Here is a 20,696-nt window from a genome sequence, read left to right on the forward strand (position 1 = left end):
ACTTAGCTAAGCCTGGCTATCATGATCAATGGTCATCCATTGGCGCCTATCTGTTTAGGGAGTGCCAGTTGGACATCTGGACTGCATTACTAAGTGTCAGGAGTAAGTGACTCATATCTCACCTTGATCAACCAATCAGGGACCGGTAGGGCCGAGTAACCCACGTGGGACTCTGATGCCCATGGAACTTTCAGCCAATCAATGAGCTGAAGTTCCTCCAGGTAAAAACAGGCAACACAGAGAGCCTGAGAGATTCAGATTCAGATTGAGATTGAGATTCAGATTCAGATTCAGAACAAGATTCAACAATTCTAAAGGGAATTCAAAGGAGAATCCCAAGGGCAGGACATTCTCGCAGCGCGCCTCCTGACCACCCTGAGACTCAGCCCGGACAACCACGGAACGGCCAGTGTGTCCGAGTGCCAGAACTTTCCTTTGTTCTAAGAGTCTAGAGTGAAGGTTGCCAGAGAGTAACCAGCAGCAGGCCTCGTGAACAGGTCGGAACTGTGGAAAGCTGAATCACTATTCAGAACTAGCTCTTCATCAGGAACGAACCGGTCCTCTTCCTGACTTGCTGGGACCCACAGTCATCTTTTCTCCTGTGCACAAACTTTGCTAGTTAAAGCCAACAGTGAGCATCAGCAGCGCACCGTCGCAAGCCGCACAGCACAGCCTGGCACCGAGCCAGAGAGCGCGGATTGGACAGCAACAGCCTGCAACTGTTTCTTTGTGCCCGCAGGAGATCTGAATCCCCAGAGATTGGATGAGTATTCAACTTCAATGCATTACAGCTCGAGAATTCAATTGTTATCCCAACCAGTTGATATCAATTTAATTCCTAAGAGTTATGTACTTGTTTGAGTATCTAATGTAGAAGTTGTAACCAAGTTCACTTTACGAAACGGTCTTAATGAATGATATACTGAACGTATGTCCTCTTGATATGTGTAACACTTCGTAACTGACTGAATATATATCTTTTGTATTCTGATAACCCTCTCGATAAGATCTGTTAGGTTTATATGCATATTCTATGTATTAATAAATGTATCCTTGTGTATTAGTACCTGTGTGTGCGCGTTGTTTGAGTTATGTCGCATGGTTGGATTCTAAAGCCATCAAAAGAATCAACTTTGTGATTTACTGCTACAATTAATAATTGTCTCAGTAAATGCCCAAACCCTACAAGGGCAATAGACAAGTCTGGTATTCATCTTGAGTCTTTCCTGCACTTCAAGGACATTTACTCACTTTACGAGCCACCTACATGGAGCCTCTTGTTCCCAGCTTTCACATACAGAGCCTCCTGCTCCCTGGTCTTTTTGGACTCGTCTTTCTAGGAGCCTTTTGCACTTCTGCTTTAACTCTCCCTCAATAATAGATACTGGTTCTCTCACTGCCAGTCAGCCCTTAGTCTTCCAGGTCTGCTTTCCAGCCATGTATGTATCTATTTGATGCCACCAGGCCAGGTCTCACACAACACTCATATCAATTTTCAACACCCCTTTAAACCCTTTACTTTTTTCAGTTTGTTAAATTATATTGAAAGTATTCAATAATTAACTGTATTTAGGATTTAAATTTGTTTCTTTCCTACTTTCAGACTGTAAATACACAACTACAAATAAAGAAGAAACTATCTGCACTGAAAGTACAATCAATAGTAAATTAATTGCTTCACAAACACAATGAGCCTTAAAAACACAAAAAATGTGCTTGATTCTGCCATTCATTTATTTATTATCAACATTTCAACATGTCTTTTCTGTACCTGATTCTCTGGCTGATAGCACAAGCTCCCACATATGTTTTCATTTATTAGGCATTCTACATATAAGCACTGCCTTCCATTTTGTGCTGCTTGCACCATCAGTGACTGTTCACAGGATTGCACTTTCCTCCTCCTCACTTCGTAACCCAGGATGATGCCGTTGGGTCGTCCTGGTGATGTCCAGTCCACCTGGAGAGATCTAGAAGCAGACACACAGGAGGATTCTGAACAAACACAAAGCAAGCAATGTGCTTTCAGTATCTCCCACCAAGCATTTTACATGGCAAAAATCATGCCCAGGTTCATACCATCACATTAACTTCTTTTAGATATATGTCTCTGCTTTGCAGTGCAACAACAATGCTTTTGTTTATAGTTACATATCTTGTAAACTGGCATATGGGCACAACGTAAGGCTCAAAGGAGTGAAGCAAAGATGGCAGCAATAGCACACAAAAGCAACACCATTTTTCTGTAATGAAACATTTTGTTGGGAGACTGTCCTAAAGAAATAAAATGTGATAAAACGAGTATAACAGTCAGTAATGACATTTACTGGAGATTAATTAATTGCCCCTAAGAGTTATAACCAACATAGAGCATTATTTCTGTTTAATTCAAAAACTGAAAAGCAGCATGAATGTGCATTGTAAAAAAAATTACACTTCTATTCTTTTGTAGTATAATTCATAGTTTTGAAGCATATATCTTGCAGAGAGCCCTCAAAGATACTGTAAATCATTAATACTGGCTGTTTTACAATACCCAACTCACGCGTAGCTCCATTAAAATTTAGGAATATTACAGAAAGGCAGGTAATACCCTTCAGCATTATACACAGCTTTTCCATTACAAGAGCCAAGACCTCTATGTTCTCCATTAATATAGTAAGATGCTTTTGGTCATGATTTAAGGAGCTTGTTTGAATTTTACTCATTATTTATGTCTTCTAATTACATTGTTTTTACATGCTGAGTACTCCAGCAGAACGTCATTCAGTAAATTGTCCTCAATATGCTCATGTCACAGCTTTTTGTGACAAGAGAGTGTATAAGTTATGCCAGGGATGACTTACTTGCCAGAGCCCCATTGAACATTTGGGTTGAACTGGGACCAAGTGTAGCATCAAGGGCTCAGAGACCACTGAATAGCAACATAAATGCCGAGGAACTTGCCTTGTATAAGAGAGATGGGACAGATAGTGCTAAGAATGCATTACAAATGTACAGCTTAGAGACACATGACTAGCCTGTGAATTTAATTTTGGACCCCCAGATGATGAAAAATTATGTACTGTACATTTTCAATAAGATGTCAATATGCCTTCTACAAAATATTCAGTTTTGTTTCTGAAAACGATGTGAATTTATTGCATCTATAAGAGATAACTTTCTTTTGAGACTCAATAAACAATTTATGTTATGTCTGTAAATCTCCTGGGTAGATGTTTAAGGTTCCTTAATTAATTTATGTTGGTTCTACTATTTTAAGAATCTGTTCCATTCTCAATTACTTTGATTTTTAAAGCTCCACGATGAGTTAAATGCAAATGTTTTCTTTGTCTGATTATGAATTCACGAAGAGTGACAAGGTTTCCCTTTAAATAAGAAGAGTGAATCATTTGAAGATAACCACATGCCTTTAATACACAAAATATCACTCATGATTACTCATAAAGTGTGTTCCTATAACAAATGCATTAGTATTATTTCACAAAAGGTGTCATTTCTGTCTGAAACTAATTCCTCACCAATAAAAATTGCAGAAATTCATATTCTACATAGGACCAAGTAAAGCCATCAGCTGCGGCACTTGTCATATTTCAATCAAAGCTTAAGCCATGCAGTGATTTTTTTGTACTCAGTCCCACATAGCAGAGGACCAGAATTAATGAATTAGCTATTGATTAAATTCCACTCTAGCAAATCTACCGTGGCAAATAAATGAACTGTTCAGGGCACATGTAGGCCACGGCCAGACATGTCAGGGCAATCGATCAGTAGTTAGTATTCTATTGGGATATAAGTACAGCAGATGATAATATGACATGCTGGGAAAAGACAATGCAAAAGCAGAGCTCTTCTCTGACTATATGGATTATGTCAAATTAGAGCACAGAGGCATTGTCCTCACTTTGGAGATTTTTTCCATTCACAACTTCACACAAGGCTCTGTCAGCATCAGTAGAAGAAATTGTGGCACAGACTAAATAGACTGCCTTTCTGCAGGAAAAATACACAATGCATAAAATCTGTACGTGTACATACTGTATGTGTGTGTATAAAAAGATTACTAAAAAACAGGCTTGTGCCAGCTGATGGAAGATGTGGCAGGGATCTTTCCAACATTTTTACTGCTGTACTAGGAAGACAGAATGAAAGAATTGTCAACTATGAAACTCTACCAGGATGTTGGCAGAATGAAATGTACAGTATAAGGATCCTTGATTGAAATAAACATTTTCTAAACCACAACCAGAGCTCAAACAATACATGAAAGTATAATAGCTGATAGGTTTTCCTAATATAATTAAGAAATAGAACAGGGTCAAAGTAAGTTTACCATAAGTAAACTTGTGTGGGCCAAGAACTTCCTGGCTTTTGGGCATTTAGTGACTAATGTCAGTTGATTGGTGGCTCCTAGTTTGTAGTGACATCATAGAAAGACCCGTCCCTCCTCCACTGAGCACTAATCCTCCTATAAAGCACTTAGGAGCTTGAAGAATGTAAAAAGATGATTGACACTGAAATGTTGAATGTTGGAGGAGTGTATCTGCAGGCCCTTCTTATTCTCCCCTTGCAGTAGTGAAGTCACACAGTAGCTTAAAGAGTCTTAAAATTCTTCCAGGCTCAAACTGGGTGGAAGTTCCATTTTTTTAATATAATTTTGATTCCTTTTCTAGAAAGATAAGTTTAAATGTCTTAGGAAAAGCAATTTTAATCATCCCAAGTTCTCAAAGCACACAGATACAGTACACTTGCCTTTTTGGACTACATAATTAGATTCTACGAAAAATTATATTTAAAAAAATAATAATTCTCACTACATTCATCATTTTTATTTGTATCCATGTGTATAATGGGTACGGTCACTTCAATTTCCATTTCTTTCCATGAAAGCTGGCATTAACCATCATGCGATCTACTAGCATAAACAAAATGTGTTTATTTATTTAAAGTCTGTTAACTCATGACAGTTAAGAGTTAACTGTTCCAATGTTGTAATGACAAATAAAAATCGGTTGACGTAATCAATAGATGTTGAGTGTCTGTTCCATTAAAAAAATGCCCCTTGGATCAGTTATTAGAACCAAAGGTATGGAGCACTTACAGTATTTTGCAGCTGAGATAGTTAACTCTACACATTGGCTAGCGCATACTATGATCCAGAGACTGCCAGTTCAAATCTCAAAGTAACTGGCGGAGTGCTGCCACCAAAAGACTTCAAAAGCTCACTATGAAACAGTGATCCTTGTAGTTGCACTTTAGTGTTACCATTAAGAACCTTGTAAATTTTCTTACCTTGAACTAATGGTCTGTATGTACGGTACTGCCATTTCATCAGGTTCATCTTCCACTGTGGTTATCTGTGTTCCATTGCTTTTCACACAGGCATAGACAGTACACACCTCCACCTGATTGAAGAGCCAGGACAGAGAGGATATTACACAGTGTCATACTGAGTCTACTTAATTTTTATATGTTCATACTTCAGTGTGTAGTACATCTGTTTCTTTGATAACAGCAACAACAACAATAAACAAAAACACATAATAGTTGATAAATAATTTTCTTACTACATTTCTGAGACAATGTTTTAAGATTAAAATCTCCAATGGGTGAAAAAGGTGTGAAAAAGTTTAAATCTTACAGATTAGCAAGAGACAATTGCAGAATGTCCTACAGCAGTTTGTCGAGAGGCAAATGTTGAGACCTGAGACTGGAAATGTTCAGAAATGTCATACTTTTAAATGCTATGATAAATACAGTATGTATTTTTTTTTTAATTTTATAGTGTCACATTTTGTACTGAAAACGTCCTTTTTTTAATGAGCAATTTTGTAATTTAAAGTATGTTTTAGAAAGTTTTTCTTAGAAACTTTAGAATGTTCATTACACCTGAATGAGATTTCTTTTGTGTTTTTGTGTATTCATTGTAAGACAAAAAGAGAAAGCATACTGTGAAAATGAATAACACAAATTAATATGGTAACTTTAACAACATTTATTTGTCCTTTCTGTCTTTTATTGTATGTTTTTCTTTTATGTCTAAATTGTATATAGACAGTCAAACCTGTATGGTATATACGGTGAAAGGCAAGAGGTCCCCAAGTACAAATGTTCCAGGTAAGTCCATGCCAGTCTTGTACTGCTTGTTGTCGATGTACACATTATACTCTGTCACCACACCATTCGACTTCAAGGGAGCAGTCCAGATTATCCGAACAGCTGTGCTGTTGATGGTAACCACCTCAGGAGGGAAAACCCCCTCTGGTTCTGGAAATGAGAGTGGAAACAAATAGTAAACTCCAGGTTTCTTTACAGAGTGTACTATCCTAACTACAAGTAGTCCATCTTAAAATGAAGTTAAAGATTTTCCCAATGCTTTTAATTTACTTAATCTCACAATAGTTAGACAACATGCCTCAGTCTCAGAAAACTGTGGACCTCCTGCCCCTGACGAATACAGGCTTATGACTGATATACTATAGTAGAGGATGACCTTTCATTCAAAATCAAATAAAAGGTAGTTCATACAGTATTCTGAGGTGAAAAGATCTTTAAAATATCTCAATGCATATTTAAAATATCTTTATAAAGGTATTTAAAATATTTGGATATTTATTATTTAACATCTCTACTTCAAGGAAGAATCAGAATTATTTTTCTCTGTACCTTTGTGAAAAAAGAGAAAAGAAAATACATTTTTAAAGTAAAGGAGCAGTTGAAGGGATATCTCACTTGGAAAGACAGATTGCTAATGTGGGACCCCCACCCACACTCCCCAGCAGAACGCCAATGTTCATCACCCACCTCAGCACTGTAGTTATCATTATACTATCTGAATACTGTCAATAAGGTAGTGGATTGGTTAGTGCTAGTTCTTAACACGTTACAATATAGTGCACAGCAATCCTTTAAGCAAAATAGTTTATTTCTCTATTTTCTTTTGAGAAAGCTGCAGAACAACTCTTAATGTACTCCACATTGTAACCCATTATTTTCTCAGCTGCTGCATTCCCAGTAGGGAGGGTTTGGGCAAATTGAATTATTTTTGACAGAGCACTGGGGGCTCTCACCAGGCTGCACTGTAATTGAGCCAGGGCATCAGGGTTAACAGCCCCCGTCTTCTCAGAAAGAGAGCCAAGGGATTTTTAATGTACAAACTCTCTTCACTTACCGAAGCTCGACTCACCATCTCATCTTAAGTTTGACGCCTCAGACTGGTCATGGCTACTTTCCCGTCAACAGGGAAAAAAAACGCCTTTTGCAGAAGTGAGCTTTTTCTGTAGTCTTTAAGACTATATTTTCAATCGATTCTAACTTAATCCTCTAGGAAGTTAGCACTTAAATTGCACTACAGCTATGAACACATATTTTAACATTTAAAATAAGGTGCTGGTGTTTTTTGTGTGTTTTGCCTTACACAGTACATTAAAATACAACTCTTCACAGAAAAGCACCCTGCATTGGCTCTACAGTGCTGAACAGCAGAATGTTGTGCAGCAATTTTGCCATATACACACCATATACACACAAATTTTACACAAAACAAAACTTTGTCATGGATAGAGAACATTACGAGCTGAAAATGCTCTAATGAATATTCATTTGTGCTCTGGGTTGCATTAGGTAAACAGGTCCCACAGGGTAAATTGCGTTCTTATGCTCACTCAGAAGAAGCAAACAAGAACAAAAAGCTTTTTATTGAAAATTCATAATATAGACTTTGATTAATATAGTTGTCATGAAAGCTCACATTTATAAATCCTTGTGGGAAACTACCATTCTTTCATACATTATATCACACTTTTTAGGATTTTGACATCTTCATAAGATTTAGAAAATCACATTTGCAATACTGTACATTGTACCGTAGACATTTTTAAAATGTTGAGCAAAGACTACATTTATCTGAATAATGCCTCTTTCCTTCAGGCTAACCAAGCACTAATTGTTTAATGTGATACTTTTCACACATATAAATAATTGGAAACAAAGCTTTATTAAAGTCTTTACTTATAAGAAAGTTCTTCAAGGAAAACCGTTAGGGTACCTTGTGTAAACCCATACTGAGATAATAACAAGTGAAGCTTCTGTAGACTACCTCTTTGTTCTTCTAGTAGTAATACATTAAAAGTAGTATAGGTAAATATAACAGGTAAATATAACACTATAACACTATTGCAGCAAGGCTAGTATTTATTCTTAGAACTAAATGTTCAGAAATAGTATTATAATGATAATCTTTCTTTTGGCTTGGGCAGATAAAATGCCCACCATAGACCACTATACCTGACACCATCACTAATCACCAATCACAAAGCAACATAAAATTCTCTTTGTGGTTTTTAGTGGTCATGACTGTGACCTCCACTGTGTACATCAAAATTGAAACAACTAAGCTACTGGGTTTAGAGACCATACAGAATTTTGTCCAAGAATTCCTCTGCAAAAGAATATTTTTTGTGATGAGCTCCCAATTGTAGTTTCACCTAATCAGGGAAACAGCTGTTTTAGCCAATACCGCTGAATATTAAAGAATATTCAGAGCAGCAGCTACAAATGCAGGGTAAGGAGACTTTCTACGTTTCTGCCCATCTAGATCTCATTCAAAGTTGGACTTAAGTCCTAAGACTTTGTGCACTTTCCATTTGAGAAGTTGACAAGGATTGGATAGCTGTGGCTATATCCAGCTATTCCTCTCCTTGCTGGGCTTTTAAAATCTCATCATCTGGACAGCGCCTTGCAGTGTCTAATTCTGATCAGTATACATTCAAGTTCATATTCCAACCCTCAATAATTAAGCATTATTCCAAACAAGTATTTGTCTGACAAAGACTAGTTCAGAAAATTATTTGTGTTTGTGTGAGAGTAATTATTTAGCTGACTACACTAACCTAAGTGTTAAATCCAATGTATTCTAACCCTGTTATTAGTGTCTTTGTAATCCCTGAGAGACTGATCATCAATTTGCTTTACATATAAATGTATTCTTGTATTTGTTTATTTTGAATGTTCTATTTTTGACTTAATATTGTATTGTTGGAACCTGTGTGCATATGTTACCATTGGTCTCATTGATTTCTAGCAGCCATAAGGAACTCTCTGAATTTACTGTCCCAAGTTCTAATTGTTTCAGTAAATTCAAAACACTACAGCGCCTTGCACTCTTACTGATGTCAGCTACAGTAAAAGCAATCTTCAGCAGAATTCAATCCCTATATTATTCCGTATACAATAATAAATCTGTTTTTTTTTCCAACCAAGGTGGTGCAGAATCCTCATTAGTTTTGTACATCAGAAATTGTGAATCATTTAATTTAAATGTACTCTACATATATTCTTTTTGTAATACTGTTTTCAATGCAAGACTTAACACTGAATATTGCGCTCATGGTTTGCTTTTTTAATTAGCACTGTTAACATATATATTGTAAAGTACCCAAAGATGATCTTTAAGTTCAACTGCAGTTGTTAAACCATACTGCCCTTTAGGCTGAAAGATAATGAAATTACCCCTGAAAGCACTTTGTTAAATGACCTGTAACCTTTATTTAGGAGGTAATGATTTTCTAATGTTTTTAATGCAATTTTTATTATGTGTATAAGATTAAACAGTGAAGTTTAAGTACATTTCTGAGATGCCAGCTGTTTCTTGATGCAAATGTCAATTAATTAAAAGTGAATGTAATTAAGCCATTCACTTTCTTGAGGAAACCCAAAACTCTGTTAAAATGTACAAACAGTTTCCCAGAAACTTCGAGGTAAAAACAGTTTGATGCATATCATTCATGTACAGAAATGTATTAATGAATTTTGAAGAAACCATGAATTTTACTACAAATAGAAACTCCAGTGAAAAGCTGAAAACTCCAGCAAAAAATAATGTATCGTACAGTACCAAGCAAGGCAATTGAAAAAGTTCTAGACATGAAATTTGTAAATATTGAAGTTAACCACAGTTCTCTGAATAGTAACTATGTTTTGACCTGGTCTGTAAATTTTGCATGTTCTCCTGTGTTTTTGAAATTCAAACAATATTATTACATATTCCTATTTTCGTAATTAGTTATCAGTATATTTATATCTATTATTATTTTTTATGTATTATTTTTAAATATGTAGTACCACAGGGACTAAGTTTTAGCAGTCAGAACTTATCAAAGCTAATATAAAAGAAAAAAAATCCACACATTTTAAATAGCTATATTTTTAAAAAATCCTAATCTTTGCAGATATTGTACTTGTACATTCTGCCACAACTCCTGTACTGCCATCAAATTCCATTACAGTGTTAAACACTTTGTCAATTCCTTTCTACAGGAATTGTACTCCCTACTATTTTATTAAACTTTTTTGTCAATGTATTCAACCAAACAATTGAATACCTGAACTATACAAAACAAACCCGGAAGAACCAGTTTCCAGCTGATCAGATTCTTTATTTAACCTCAGCAACACCCACGCGCCTCTGAATGCTTATTTCTTTCACTAGATAAGAAAGGTTGCAAATGAAAGTAGATCATTTAGACAATTTGATTTGACCGGTAATTAGAAATTAGATAAGTCAATTCCAAATTTCATACTTTACAGCCATTTCCTGAATGAGCCCACCTTAATGGGCTACTAGTGCCAGACACCCACAACATTTTCCTGTTCTCCATCCTGGATTAATTGCCATTCACAGTGGTTTCCATTTATTACCTAATGTCCTTGCTTCACTGCTGATTCTGCAATCATCCCCTGGGTTGACACTATCTATACCCTTTTAGGTTTTACACAAATGGATCCTCTCAACCCCCTTTGTTCTAGACTGAAGAGATTTAATTCCTTTAACCCATCTGTTTATGACAATCCCCAGAGACCAGGATTTTTCCTTGTTGTTCTTCTTTGTCCTCCTTCTAGGGCTGTAATAGTTTCTTATGAGGTATGGTGACAAAACTGACCAGTTTTGTAAATAAGCTCTTATTACTACCATGTAATTAATCAGGATTTCTCTTTGTTTATAGTAAATTCCACACTATTTGCTATATATTGTTCTCAGATTGCGTTGTCATGATGGCCCGACAGAGGTGCCTAAATGAACATTTCCTTTCATGGGTATTAAACAGCTCAGAATCACCGATGAGATTCTGTAGGGTACATATGCAGCCACTCATGATGCACATTATTTCTTCCAAATGTGGTACATGTAACATGGCGCATAGCATTTACTGGCCAAAGATGATCGATAGGTCGCACATGTGGTGCTTTTGATATTAGTAAAATGATTGCTTCATTTAATCTGTTTTCTACTGTGCATGTTTAAATCCACTTAATATGAATATTTAATAAGGAATTTTACAACTAAAGAGAAATTATGGTAGATGAAAATACTGTATAAAAATGGAAGATTAATGTAAAATGTACTGTACCTAATGTACCTAAGGTAATCCAAATTTCAGCAACTAGTAATCAGGAAACGATTTAACTTTACATTTCAATTATAAAAAAAAATATTTCAAACATGCTATACTACTACTAATAAACTGTATTTTATATAGCACCTTTACAGGTGGCTTCTCAAAATGCTTTACAGAATGACATCAACAATAAAAAATACACAAGATATGCACAATGAAAATACATAATGAGAGGAGACATTAGATGGGGGTACTAAATACAGTAGGAGCTAAAAAAAACAGAACCAGCTAAGTAAGTAAAGCCTCTTCTAAAGAAGAAGATTTTGAGTTTAGGGAATGTGACTCTCTGATATCATTAGGAATAGTGTTCCAGAGCCTTGGGGCATAAGAGGAGAAGGCCCTGTCACCCATAGAGTGTAGACGAGCTTGGGGGACAGATAAAAGACCAGAATTAGAAGTGCAAAGGTCATAGGGTGGGGTGTAGGACGATAGTAGCTCAGACAGTTACTGAGGTGCCAATCCATGCAGATCCTTATACTGTAGGTGACCATGGGGATTTTGAAGTCGACATGAAACCCGACAGGAAGACAGTGCAAGGACTCCAGGATAAGAGTAAGGTGATCACTTGCATTAGACCTGGTCAATGGAATTTTGGCCATGCTGGAGTTTGTTCAATGTGGATTAAGAAACCCCAGAGAGCAGAACATTACAGTAGTTTCAGGAGAAGACAAATGCGTTGATCAGCTTCTCAGAAACTGGTAGTGACTGTTAGTGTCAACTTAGGATGTAGTCTGGTGATATTTCTGAGGTGAAAGAATGATATTTTGACAATGTGTTGCACATGTGAGTCAAATGTAATGTCTGAATAAAATATCACCAATGTTTCCATTTAGACTGAAGCCCAAGTACAGTACCATCCACAGATAGGGTTACAGCATTGGCTTTACAAAGTTAATGGGGGCTGCTAATAAGCATGACTTCAGTCTTGTTACAGTTTAGATTAAGGAAATTTTGAGTCTTCCATGTTTTTATGTTGGAGATGCAATTACAGAGAATTGAGACAGTCACATCAGTGTCAGATTTGGTATGGATGTAGATATGAGTATCGTCAGAATAGAAGTGAAAGTTGAGGTCATGTGATCTTAAAAGCTGACCAAGTGGAAACATTGAAATACTGAAAAGTAGGAGGCCCAGTATTGAGCCCTGAGAACATCAGACTTAACAAATCCAATTTCAGAGGTAATCCACCAAGAGAACAAAGTGACAGCGATCAGTGAGGTAAGACTTGAACCATATAAGAGCAGTAGCAGAAACTCCAAACACAGTCTCACGACGATAAAAAAGATATATTGGTTAACAGTGTCAAAAGCAGCACTGAGCTCAAGAAGAATGAGGACAGAAAGAGAACCAGAATCAGAAGCTATTAGAAGTGATCGTTACTGACTTTGACCAGTGCAGTTTCTGCCTTGTATAGATATCAGAAACCAGACTGAAGTGGTTTGAAAAGGTTATTTGCAATGAGATGGTTATTTAACTGAATTGTAACAGAATTTAGAAGTTGGAGATGGGGTGAAAATTGTTTAGATAGTCCAGAGTCATGTTTGGCTTTTATGGCACAGGGGTAATGGCAGCAGTTTTGAGGATGGCTGGTACAACACAAGTGCTCAAGGATTTATTTATTATATTGATGACAATGGGGCAGAGAGAAATGAAACAGGATTCAAATAAAGTGGTGGGAATGGAACCTAAAAGGCATTACTAATACTGTAGTGGCTTTAAAGCCATACAGTCTCATACATACAGTATGTATATTGTACCTAATGCACATACAGTAGATGATAGTGGTAGATAAATATAAATAACAAAATACACAACAGTATCCCACCTTGTTCATAACTATTTAATGGAAAACATTTTTTGGAAAAGGTTTGACTTTTTGATCTATATAAAGTTTATATACTTCATAAACAGTTATAATGTTATATCCTTGTTGTAATAAGAACACTGTACTCACTGTTGTTATTGTAAAAAAAAGCTGTGATACTGCTTTAATACCACTTCATTGGGAATATTAATATTGAATCATGTACCTAATGAAATGTTGGCAGCTAAAAATATATATTTTCTAAATATTTTGACATTTGTTTTAAAGACTTTTGCAGTCCTTATAATTCTAATGGACAATGAAATGCTCATAGATGTAATGTAGTGCACTGCGCTCAAGCAGCAGATTAGTATAGCAGTTTAGGTGGCCACCTTCTACTCAGAAAGTGAGTAGTTTGATTTCCGGATGGACTATTGCATCACATCATGGTACAACACACATATATAATAATCGCAATATTAGGCGATAAACAGTAGAACCACAATTATATTCGCCATTGTATTAAAAATTACAACAGATACAAATCTTAACACAAATCTGAAACCTTTTAAAACAGAAGTTATTAACCCTGCTTCACATGGTGTGCCCAGCGGGTGATTTGTTTTGATTATACTATGAATGAGTCACTGAGACATACAGTCAAAGGTTTCAAAATGATAAAAATCTTTTTGAGAAGCCGACTTAAACAGCTAATTTTGCTTGTAGAATTTAAAATCTGTTTGCCTGACTGTATTGCAGTTTATTTCATTGAGCAGTTCTGACACCTACTGTACTGTGATATCCAATCTAAATTAAGGCATGCTTGTTTGATAGTTTTGTTATGCAAAATGTTTTTGAACCTTATTTAACTACATCTCCACTAATTTTACTTTCTATTTGTCTCACTTAGCTGAAACAGAAAAAGAAGATGTTTTGTCGTTAATTTTTTAAAATTTGATATTATAAAACCACTAACATTGAGCTCCTGCAGTTCATAGCCTCTCATTAATTTACAAAAGCACTGAACTCTGAGACACTGCACCCCTTTGACTGAATTTTTATCACCTTTATTACCTTACCGGGGGGTGGGGTTTGGGGCTGACATTATTGTCTTCATTTTTTTCATCTGATATGCCCCCAGTACCACTATGAGATTGTGAATGTAAAGTGAATATTTAAATACTGTGTTATATAAAATAATAAAAATGTCAGTATGGTATAAAATTAATTTAATTTAATTATAAGACAATTATTTTATTTATTTAATATTTTAATTAAAGAAACATATTAGACAGTGACTTAAACATTTTTGTATTTAAAAGACCAGATTAATACCAGGAATTACTTAACTAAAACTGCATCAATGACTATAAAAATATGCATCCAAATATGAGAGTAGAAATAAAAGCCCACACCCAGTTAAAGTCATCTTCCCCCTAATGAGGGGGAAGGAGGAGATAATGTGATGGCTGGCACGAAACAATATCTCCCATGCTACATCAGAAAAGTTAAGCTGAAATAGGTGCTGTGCTTTACAAGTGCAACTTTGTTGTTCTAAATACATTATTAATGTGTTCTTAATTTGCATTAAGACAATTTATAGGTTTTCTCCATGTGGATGTAAATCTAAAAGAGGCAAATCACATTTACAAAAAGCTATAATAATTAACTATTTTTATATATCCAGCTACGTAAAAAATAAAGCAAGATTCCTGGTTTGTAAAGGATTCTAATTGCTCACTTTAGTAACAGGCGGCCACTGTACTAAACTGCTGCTTGGGCTCGATGTGCTATATTACAGTCTATGAGCATTTTCATTGTCAATTATAAGAACTGCAAAAGTAATTAAAACGAATGTCAAAATATTTCCAAAATATCTACATGTCACATATTTAGCTGCCAACATTTCTTCACTTCAGTCCCACAACAGAATACATTTTAAAAAAGTTAGCACACTGCGATGTCTTGAGGTGTGCACGGAGACATGTGCTGCATTATCCGGCATGCATTCTGAATGGCTGGATCTGTAGGTCACTTTTTATCAACACTAAATATAATCTTCAAGTATGTGAGAAATCCATGATTATTTCCTATAAATTAGTCATTGGTCCCCTTATGGTGTTTGCCATTCCTCCTATTATTGTATGTGCAAATGTTACTAGTTTATTCACTAAATCACCATCTAAATTGTTGATACAGATGCAGCCATTCAAAGTGTGCGGTAGAGACACGTACCGGAGGTAATTGGCTACGGTGTCGCGCATAGTGACGCAAGATGACGCGGGGTACCGCGGTACGTGATTAGTTGACCGACAGCGGCACTCGTGGTCCGTTGGTCTGTCGTAGAAAGATTTACAGTAAACGCCTTTACTGTGCCCGTTGTAGTATTGAATATTTATATGGAATTTTACCACTGAAGGGAAATCTTAGTGTCTGAGCATAAAAAGAATATAAACGATATTAATTTTGGAACATAAACATACAGTATATGGCTGGTCTTGGTACTTTAAAGTAAAAAATACACACCAGTATTCCATTTCTCCCTAAACATTTTAAGCATCGAAGTCTTTAACTAAAGAGATACCGGAGTCAACAAGCATACTTTTAGAATTTGATTAAAAGGGAATATAATATGGAATCGCGTATCTAAAGAATTTAATAACGATATGATTATATTTGTGTACTGCGACAGGGCTGTGTAGGGCTGTTTCGCCTCTCTCTTCATGCGACTGTACCAGGAAGAGGAATTCTTTCTATTCGAAACGTGTATTTTAAAAGTTTAAGAAGTAAAAACCTTACAGCATACACAGATTTCTAAACTGATCAGGATCATTATCTTTGTCTTATGTATAATAATGTTCACCACTCTGTCCAGCAAATTAATAATAAACTTTATTTTATATAGCATTTTAAACAAATAAGTAATTAGATTGCTCAAAAACCTAATCACTTGCTTTTTCTTTTTATTTAGGCTCAGATTTCAACTATAGATCGTATTATTAATAACCATAATAACAACCAACCAACAAAAACAACCATATAAACATAATACCAACCAAAAACATAGATAACGACCACAATACAAAATCAAATATATCAAAGCCTTATACTCTCGCAAATTCCTCCAATTATCATAATCCCGCCCCTTATGCAAAACCAAACCCTCCTCCCATCCCAGTTTATCCTCTTTATCATCCTCAAAATCCACCTCAATTTTCAACATAAAGCATTACCGCTTACTGGGTTTTTGAGGGGGGGTGTCTTTCACTGGAAATCTCGCCTGCTTCTACTTTATGAGTACAGCCCCCTCTCTGCCGGAGTGCTGGCTGTGACGAATTAAACCGGTTTCACAGGTATTTTCAAAATAGGAAGTACAGTGTTAACTGGTAGCTGGGCTCCTCAATGAAATCGCTTTAACATGCTAATGCGTTGGTGTAACAGTCTGGGAGTGGCAAGCTTCCAATGTCAACTCGACTCGATTGGAAGACAATGAACGTTTTTTAGCCCTAAATGAATTAATAGCAAACATGGTTTACATAAAATACATTTTTCCAAGAAAGTTTATAATAATACGATCTATAGTTGAAATCTGAGCCTAAATATAAAGGAAAAGCATTTTCAGAGAGCAATCACGCTGTGTTTATGTAGAAAAAGCGATTAGGTTTATGAGCAATCTAATTACCTATTCGCTTAAAACGCTATATAAAATAAAGTTTATTTAGAGATGAATGATCAGTGTCGCAGTTTAAATAATTTTCGTAGGAGGGCTTGGACAGATTCCAAGTGCATTTTTGCAATTTACATTGCATTGTCCAATGTGCTGTTGTAATACAGTTTAGAATACAGTTAGTCTAAGCTTTATCAGCTTTATTTATGGGTTGCAATTTAGAAAAAGTCAAAAACCGCACTCAAAATGCAATTTAGAGCTTTCTGGCAAGAGGAGACACCCAAATTATAATGTAACATGCCACTGTTTGTGTATGAACAAAGTTATACTGCAAATTTCCTTAGATACGTGATTAAAAAAAAACAATTTTTGGAATCCCCGGCGGAACACACTCCTTAAGAATCAGCGCTTTTATACATTATATCGCCTTTAAACACATATATTTAAACACGCGTTTACGATTTAAATCAAAACGCGATTCAAATCAATATAAATGTTTATTTTGTAACGCATAGGTGACTATTCATTGTTATTAAAAAGACTTAAATTCGATCATGTTGTGATATTTAGAAATATAAATTTGTTTGGTGCGAGTGAGGTTTTATTTAATCTCTGACCAAGGGAAACGTTTCATTTTTTCAAAGAAATGTTTGTTAAAAAATAAAGTCATAGTTCCATGGGATTCAATCACAGACCATGTGACATGGGAGTCAGGAAACTAACACACAGCGCCACCAGATTTGATTAACGCTATAAAAACGCTATAAAATAATGTGACTAGGCACAGAACAAGTTTACAGCACAGTACAATAATAAATGCTGACCATGACTTTAGAAGCATAAATTACCTTACACTAAATTTAAACACAAGCTGTCTTTAGCCCTCTAAACTGGTTCATACAGAAATGTAGAGATCCAGGCTCAGAACACACAGCTTCATTAGCGAATACATATGCAGGACAACTAGAGAAGACATTTTACAGAGGATGGATTTTTAGAAACATCCCATCAGTGACATCACTGAAGTCAACTCCTAGGTACTGTAACTGTTGTGTGGATAGTTTCACAAGAATCAGACAAAGGTTTAAGCATCGCTTGTTCTAGATAAAACTGCAAAAAAAACAACAACAACCCATAATGTACTTCTTTGCGGCTCTGTTTGCCCAAATCATATATTCACAACGTGAAATTTAGAAAATAATATTACGTAACCAAAATCCGCAATATGGAAAAGGAACCTGTGTAATTGTTGATAGATGATGTACTCGTAACATTTTTACAAGACGAACTACAACATTTAAAAAATGACTTGTATGTACTTGATATCTCTGATCAATCCACGGCGACATTGTTAAAGCAGAGTCCCAGCACAAAACGAAACTAAAACGCCCTGGGCATACCGTTTCGCGCTTCTTATTAGTTGCTCAAAAGTAATTTGACCATATGAAATGCATAATATAAACCTAGAAACATATACGTGAGCAGTATTTACGTACTGTAGTATCGGTGTTAAGACATACCTCTCAAATACTGTAAATCAAGTTAAAAATATCTCAAGACCGATTCTGGTCATAATGAAACCATGTTTCGTGTATGTTTTCTTTAAAGTACCGAGACCAGCCATATACTGTATGTTTATGTTCCAAAATTAATATAGTTAATGGCCTTCACACGCGTTGCAGTATGCTCCTATTCTTTTTATGCTCAGCTACTAAGATTTCCCTTCAGTGGTAAATTCCATATGAATATTCAATACTTAAACGGGCACAGTTAAGACATTAAATATACATATACATACTGTATACAGTACAGTTTTCATGCGGTAATATGTTTATGTTCCTAAATCAATCTTTTTTATGAGCATGTGAAAGGCATGGTGAATTGATTCTAAAAAATTACTGTACTTTGCATTATTGGAAACAAATGCGTGATTGCGAAATGCTGTGGTCTTACTTTTACAAAGACGGTCAATGAAAAAATAATGTTGACCAGGGCAATACTTTGAGTTTACACTTACAGCTTGTCCAAGGTCATTCATTATTAATATTATTAGTAATATCTTCGTTAAAGACTTTGGTGGCTCAAACATGAGAGGATGAGCTTTATTAGCTCCACCTTGCGGAAATTCCGGATACTATTATTTTGCTTGTCGTATTATAGGAGAATTTACGGTAACTAGCGGCATTTACCGGTAACTCGCGGTATTTACCGGTAACTTGCGGTAGACTGCGTACAGCGTACCGGAAAATAATGCGGTATCGCCCGCGCATTTTGAATGGCTGCATCTGTATATGTCATGAAGGATGAAAAGCCTAAAACAGATCCCTGCTCAGAATAACATCTACTGATTTATAAGTGTAATAAATGCATCAATATGTTCCCTTCAATTTATTTCCTAAATAATCCAGCAGTGAGAATAACTATATAGAGAAGGTTATTTACATGTATTGTAGAAGGTTTTATTGCTACATTTCTTAACTGCTAAAACTTCCAATTGACCAACTTTTTGTATTTGTAAATGCATAATACACTACAGTATTTTATAAATTGGAATTTCATTCATTAACAGATTGTAATATGACTTTTTTTGTTTAGCAGAATCTATGCTGTTCTTCTACAATACTAATTAAAAATTAAATGCACTTCTTTTAAGTAAACAAGGATTACACATACTAGACTTATCTATATTTAAAATCTATCAATATAAATTATAGATATGGTAACAAACACTTTACTTTTAAATTTACTATTTAAATACAATAAATTAGACTTCATTCTCAATTGATAGATATCTGTGCTTTAACTGACAAACATACTGCAGAAAGTATAAAGCCAATGAGGTCTTTGACTATAGACCTGTTAACAATAAAAACTAACACATAACACAATGAATGCCTTCTATTTTATCAATTTAAGCAAGAACAACTTTGATTATTAACTCCTGAATAGCTTGATCTTAGCTCAAGTTATCTTGGAACTAAAAAATTGCTTTAAATTATCAGTCTACTACAAGAAGGCAGATAATGAACAAGTATTAGCATTTCATCTTTCAAAGAAAAACACATTATTTTTAACACTGTAAAATGTTTAATGTTTTGTTTTAAATGCAGAGGGACTAACAAGCACCTACAATAATCTGATATGTCAAATACTTTTCTCATAGAAACCTTGGCCTCCTTTAATTCAGTTCTCACTGATTTTTCTTAGCCTCAATGAGATGCCCATGTGATACAGAATGCAGTCAAACATCTTGTGACAGCAAACCTGTCAAGATGTCAACACATTTCCTAAACAGATGTGGCAACTTGTACTAATGTATAATACATTTACTGAATCCCCACAATTTGCTCTTTAAGTTCTTTGCTTTTCAAGAGTACAAGTGAACAGATGTGTTAGGGAGATAATGAAAAAAATTCTCTGAAATGTAAGGAAGTGCATGTGCTACAACTGGCAGAGGGATTTTGTTTTCAAGAGGTAAAGATGCGTGACACATTGCCAGCAAATAAAGGAAAGCCCTTTGTTTTGAGTGTCTTCCTAAAAGCTTTCTACTTCGCAGCACAAATCACTATTGATGAACAAAGAACTAAAAACAAAAGCATTAACTGCTTTTTAAACTGCTTTGATTTATTGACAGAAGAAGAGCAGAAGAGACTGTGTTAATATTTTTTATTAAAGTACACTAATGCAGCCACACAAGAGACCTATTATTGATCTACCTCTTGACAACACACAAGCATTTTATCCCCCTTTTTCTTTTAAGAACAAGATA

The 20,696-nt window shown here is 35.4% G+C and overlaps 1 protein-coding gene across 2 annotated transcripts in view; it reads right to left on the bottom strand.

Annotated features, from left to right (window-relative positions):
* Positions 1 to 20,696, bottom strand: part of ush2a (Usher syndrome 2A (autosomal recessive, mild)) — a 409,409-nt gene that overhangs the window by 125,955 nt on the left and 262,758 nt on the right. For both annotated transcript variants that reach the window (XM_015346259.2, XM_069180084.1), the window contains exons 45-47: positions 6,065 to 6,267; positions 5,293 to 5,405; positions 1,772 to 1,970 (exon numbers count right to left, since the gene is read on the bottom strand). In XM_015346259.2, the coding sequence (XP_015201745.2) occupies positions 1,772 to 1,970; positions 5,293 to 5,405; positions 6,065 to 6,267 (515 nt within the window). The remainder of the gene's footprint in view (positions 1 to 1,771; positions 1,971 to 5,292; positions 5,406 to 6,064; positions 6,268 to 20,696) is intronic.

The sequence above is a fragment of the Lepisosteus oculatus genome, chromosome 2 (assembly GCF_040954835.1).
Source record: "Lepisosteus oculatus isolate fLepOcu1 chromosome 2, fLepOcu1.hap2, whole genome shotgun sequence".
Lineage (NCBI taxonomy): Eukaryota > Metazoa > Chordata > Actinopteri > Semionotiformes > Lepisosteidae > Lepisosteus > Lepisosteus oculatus.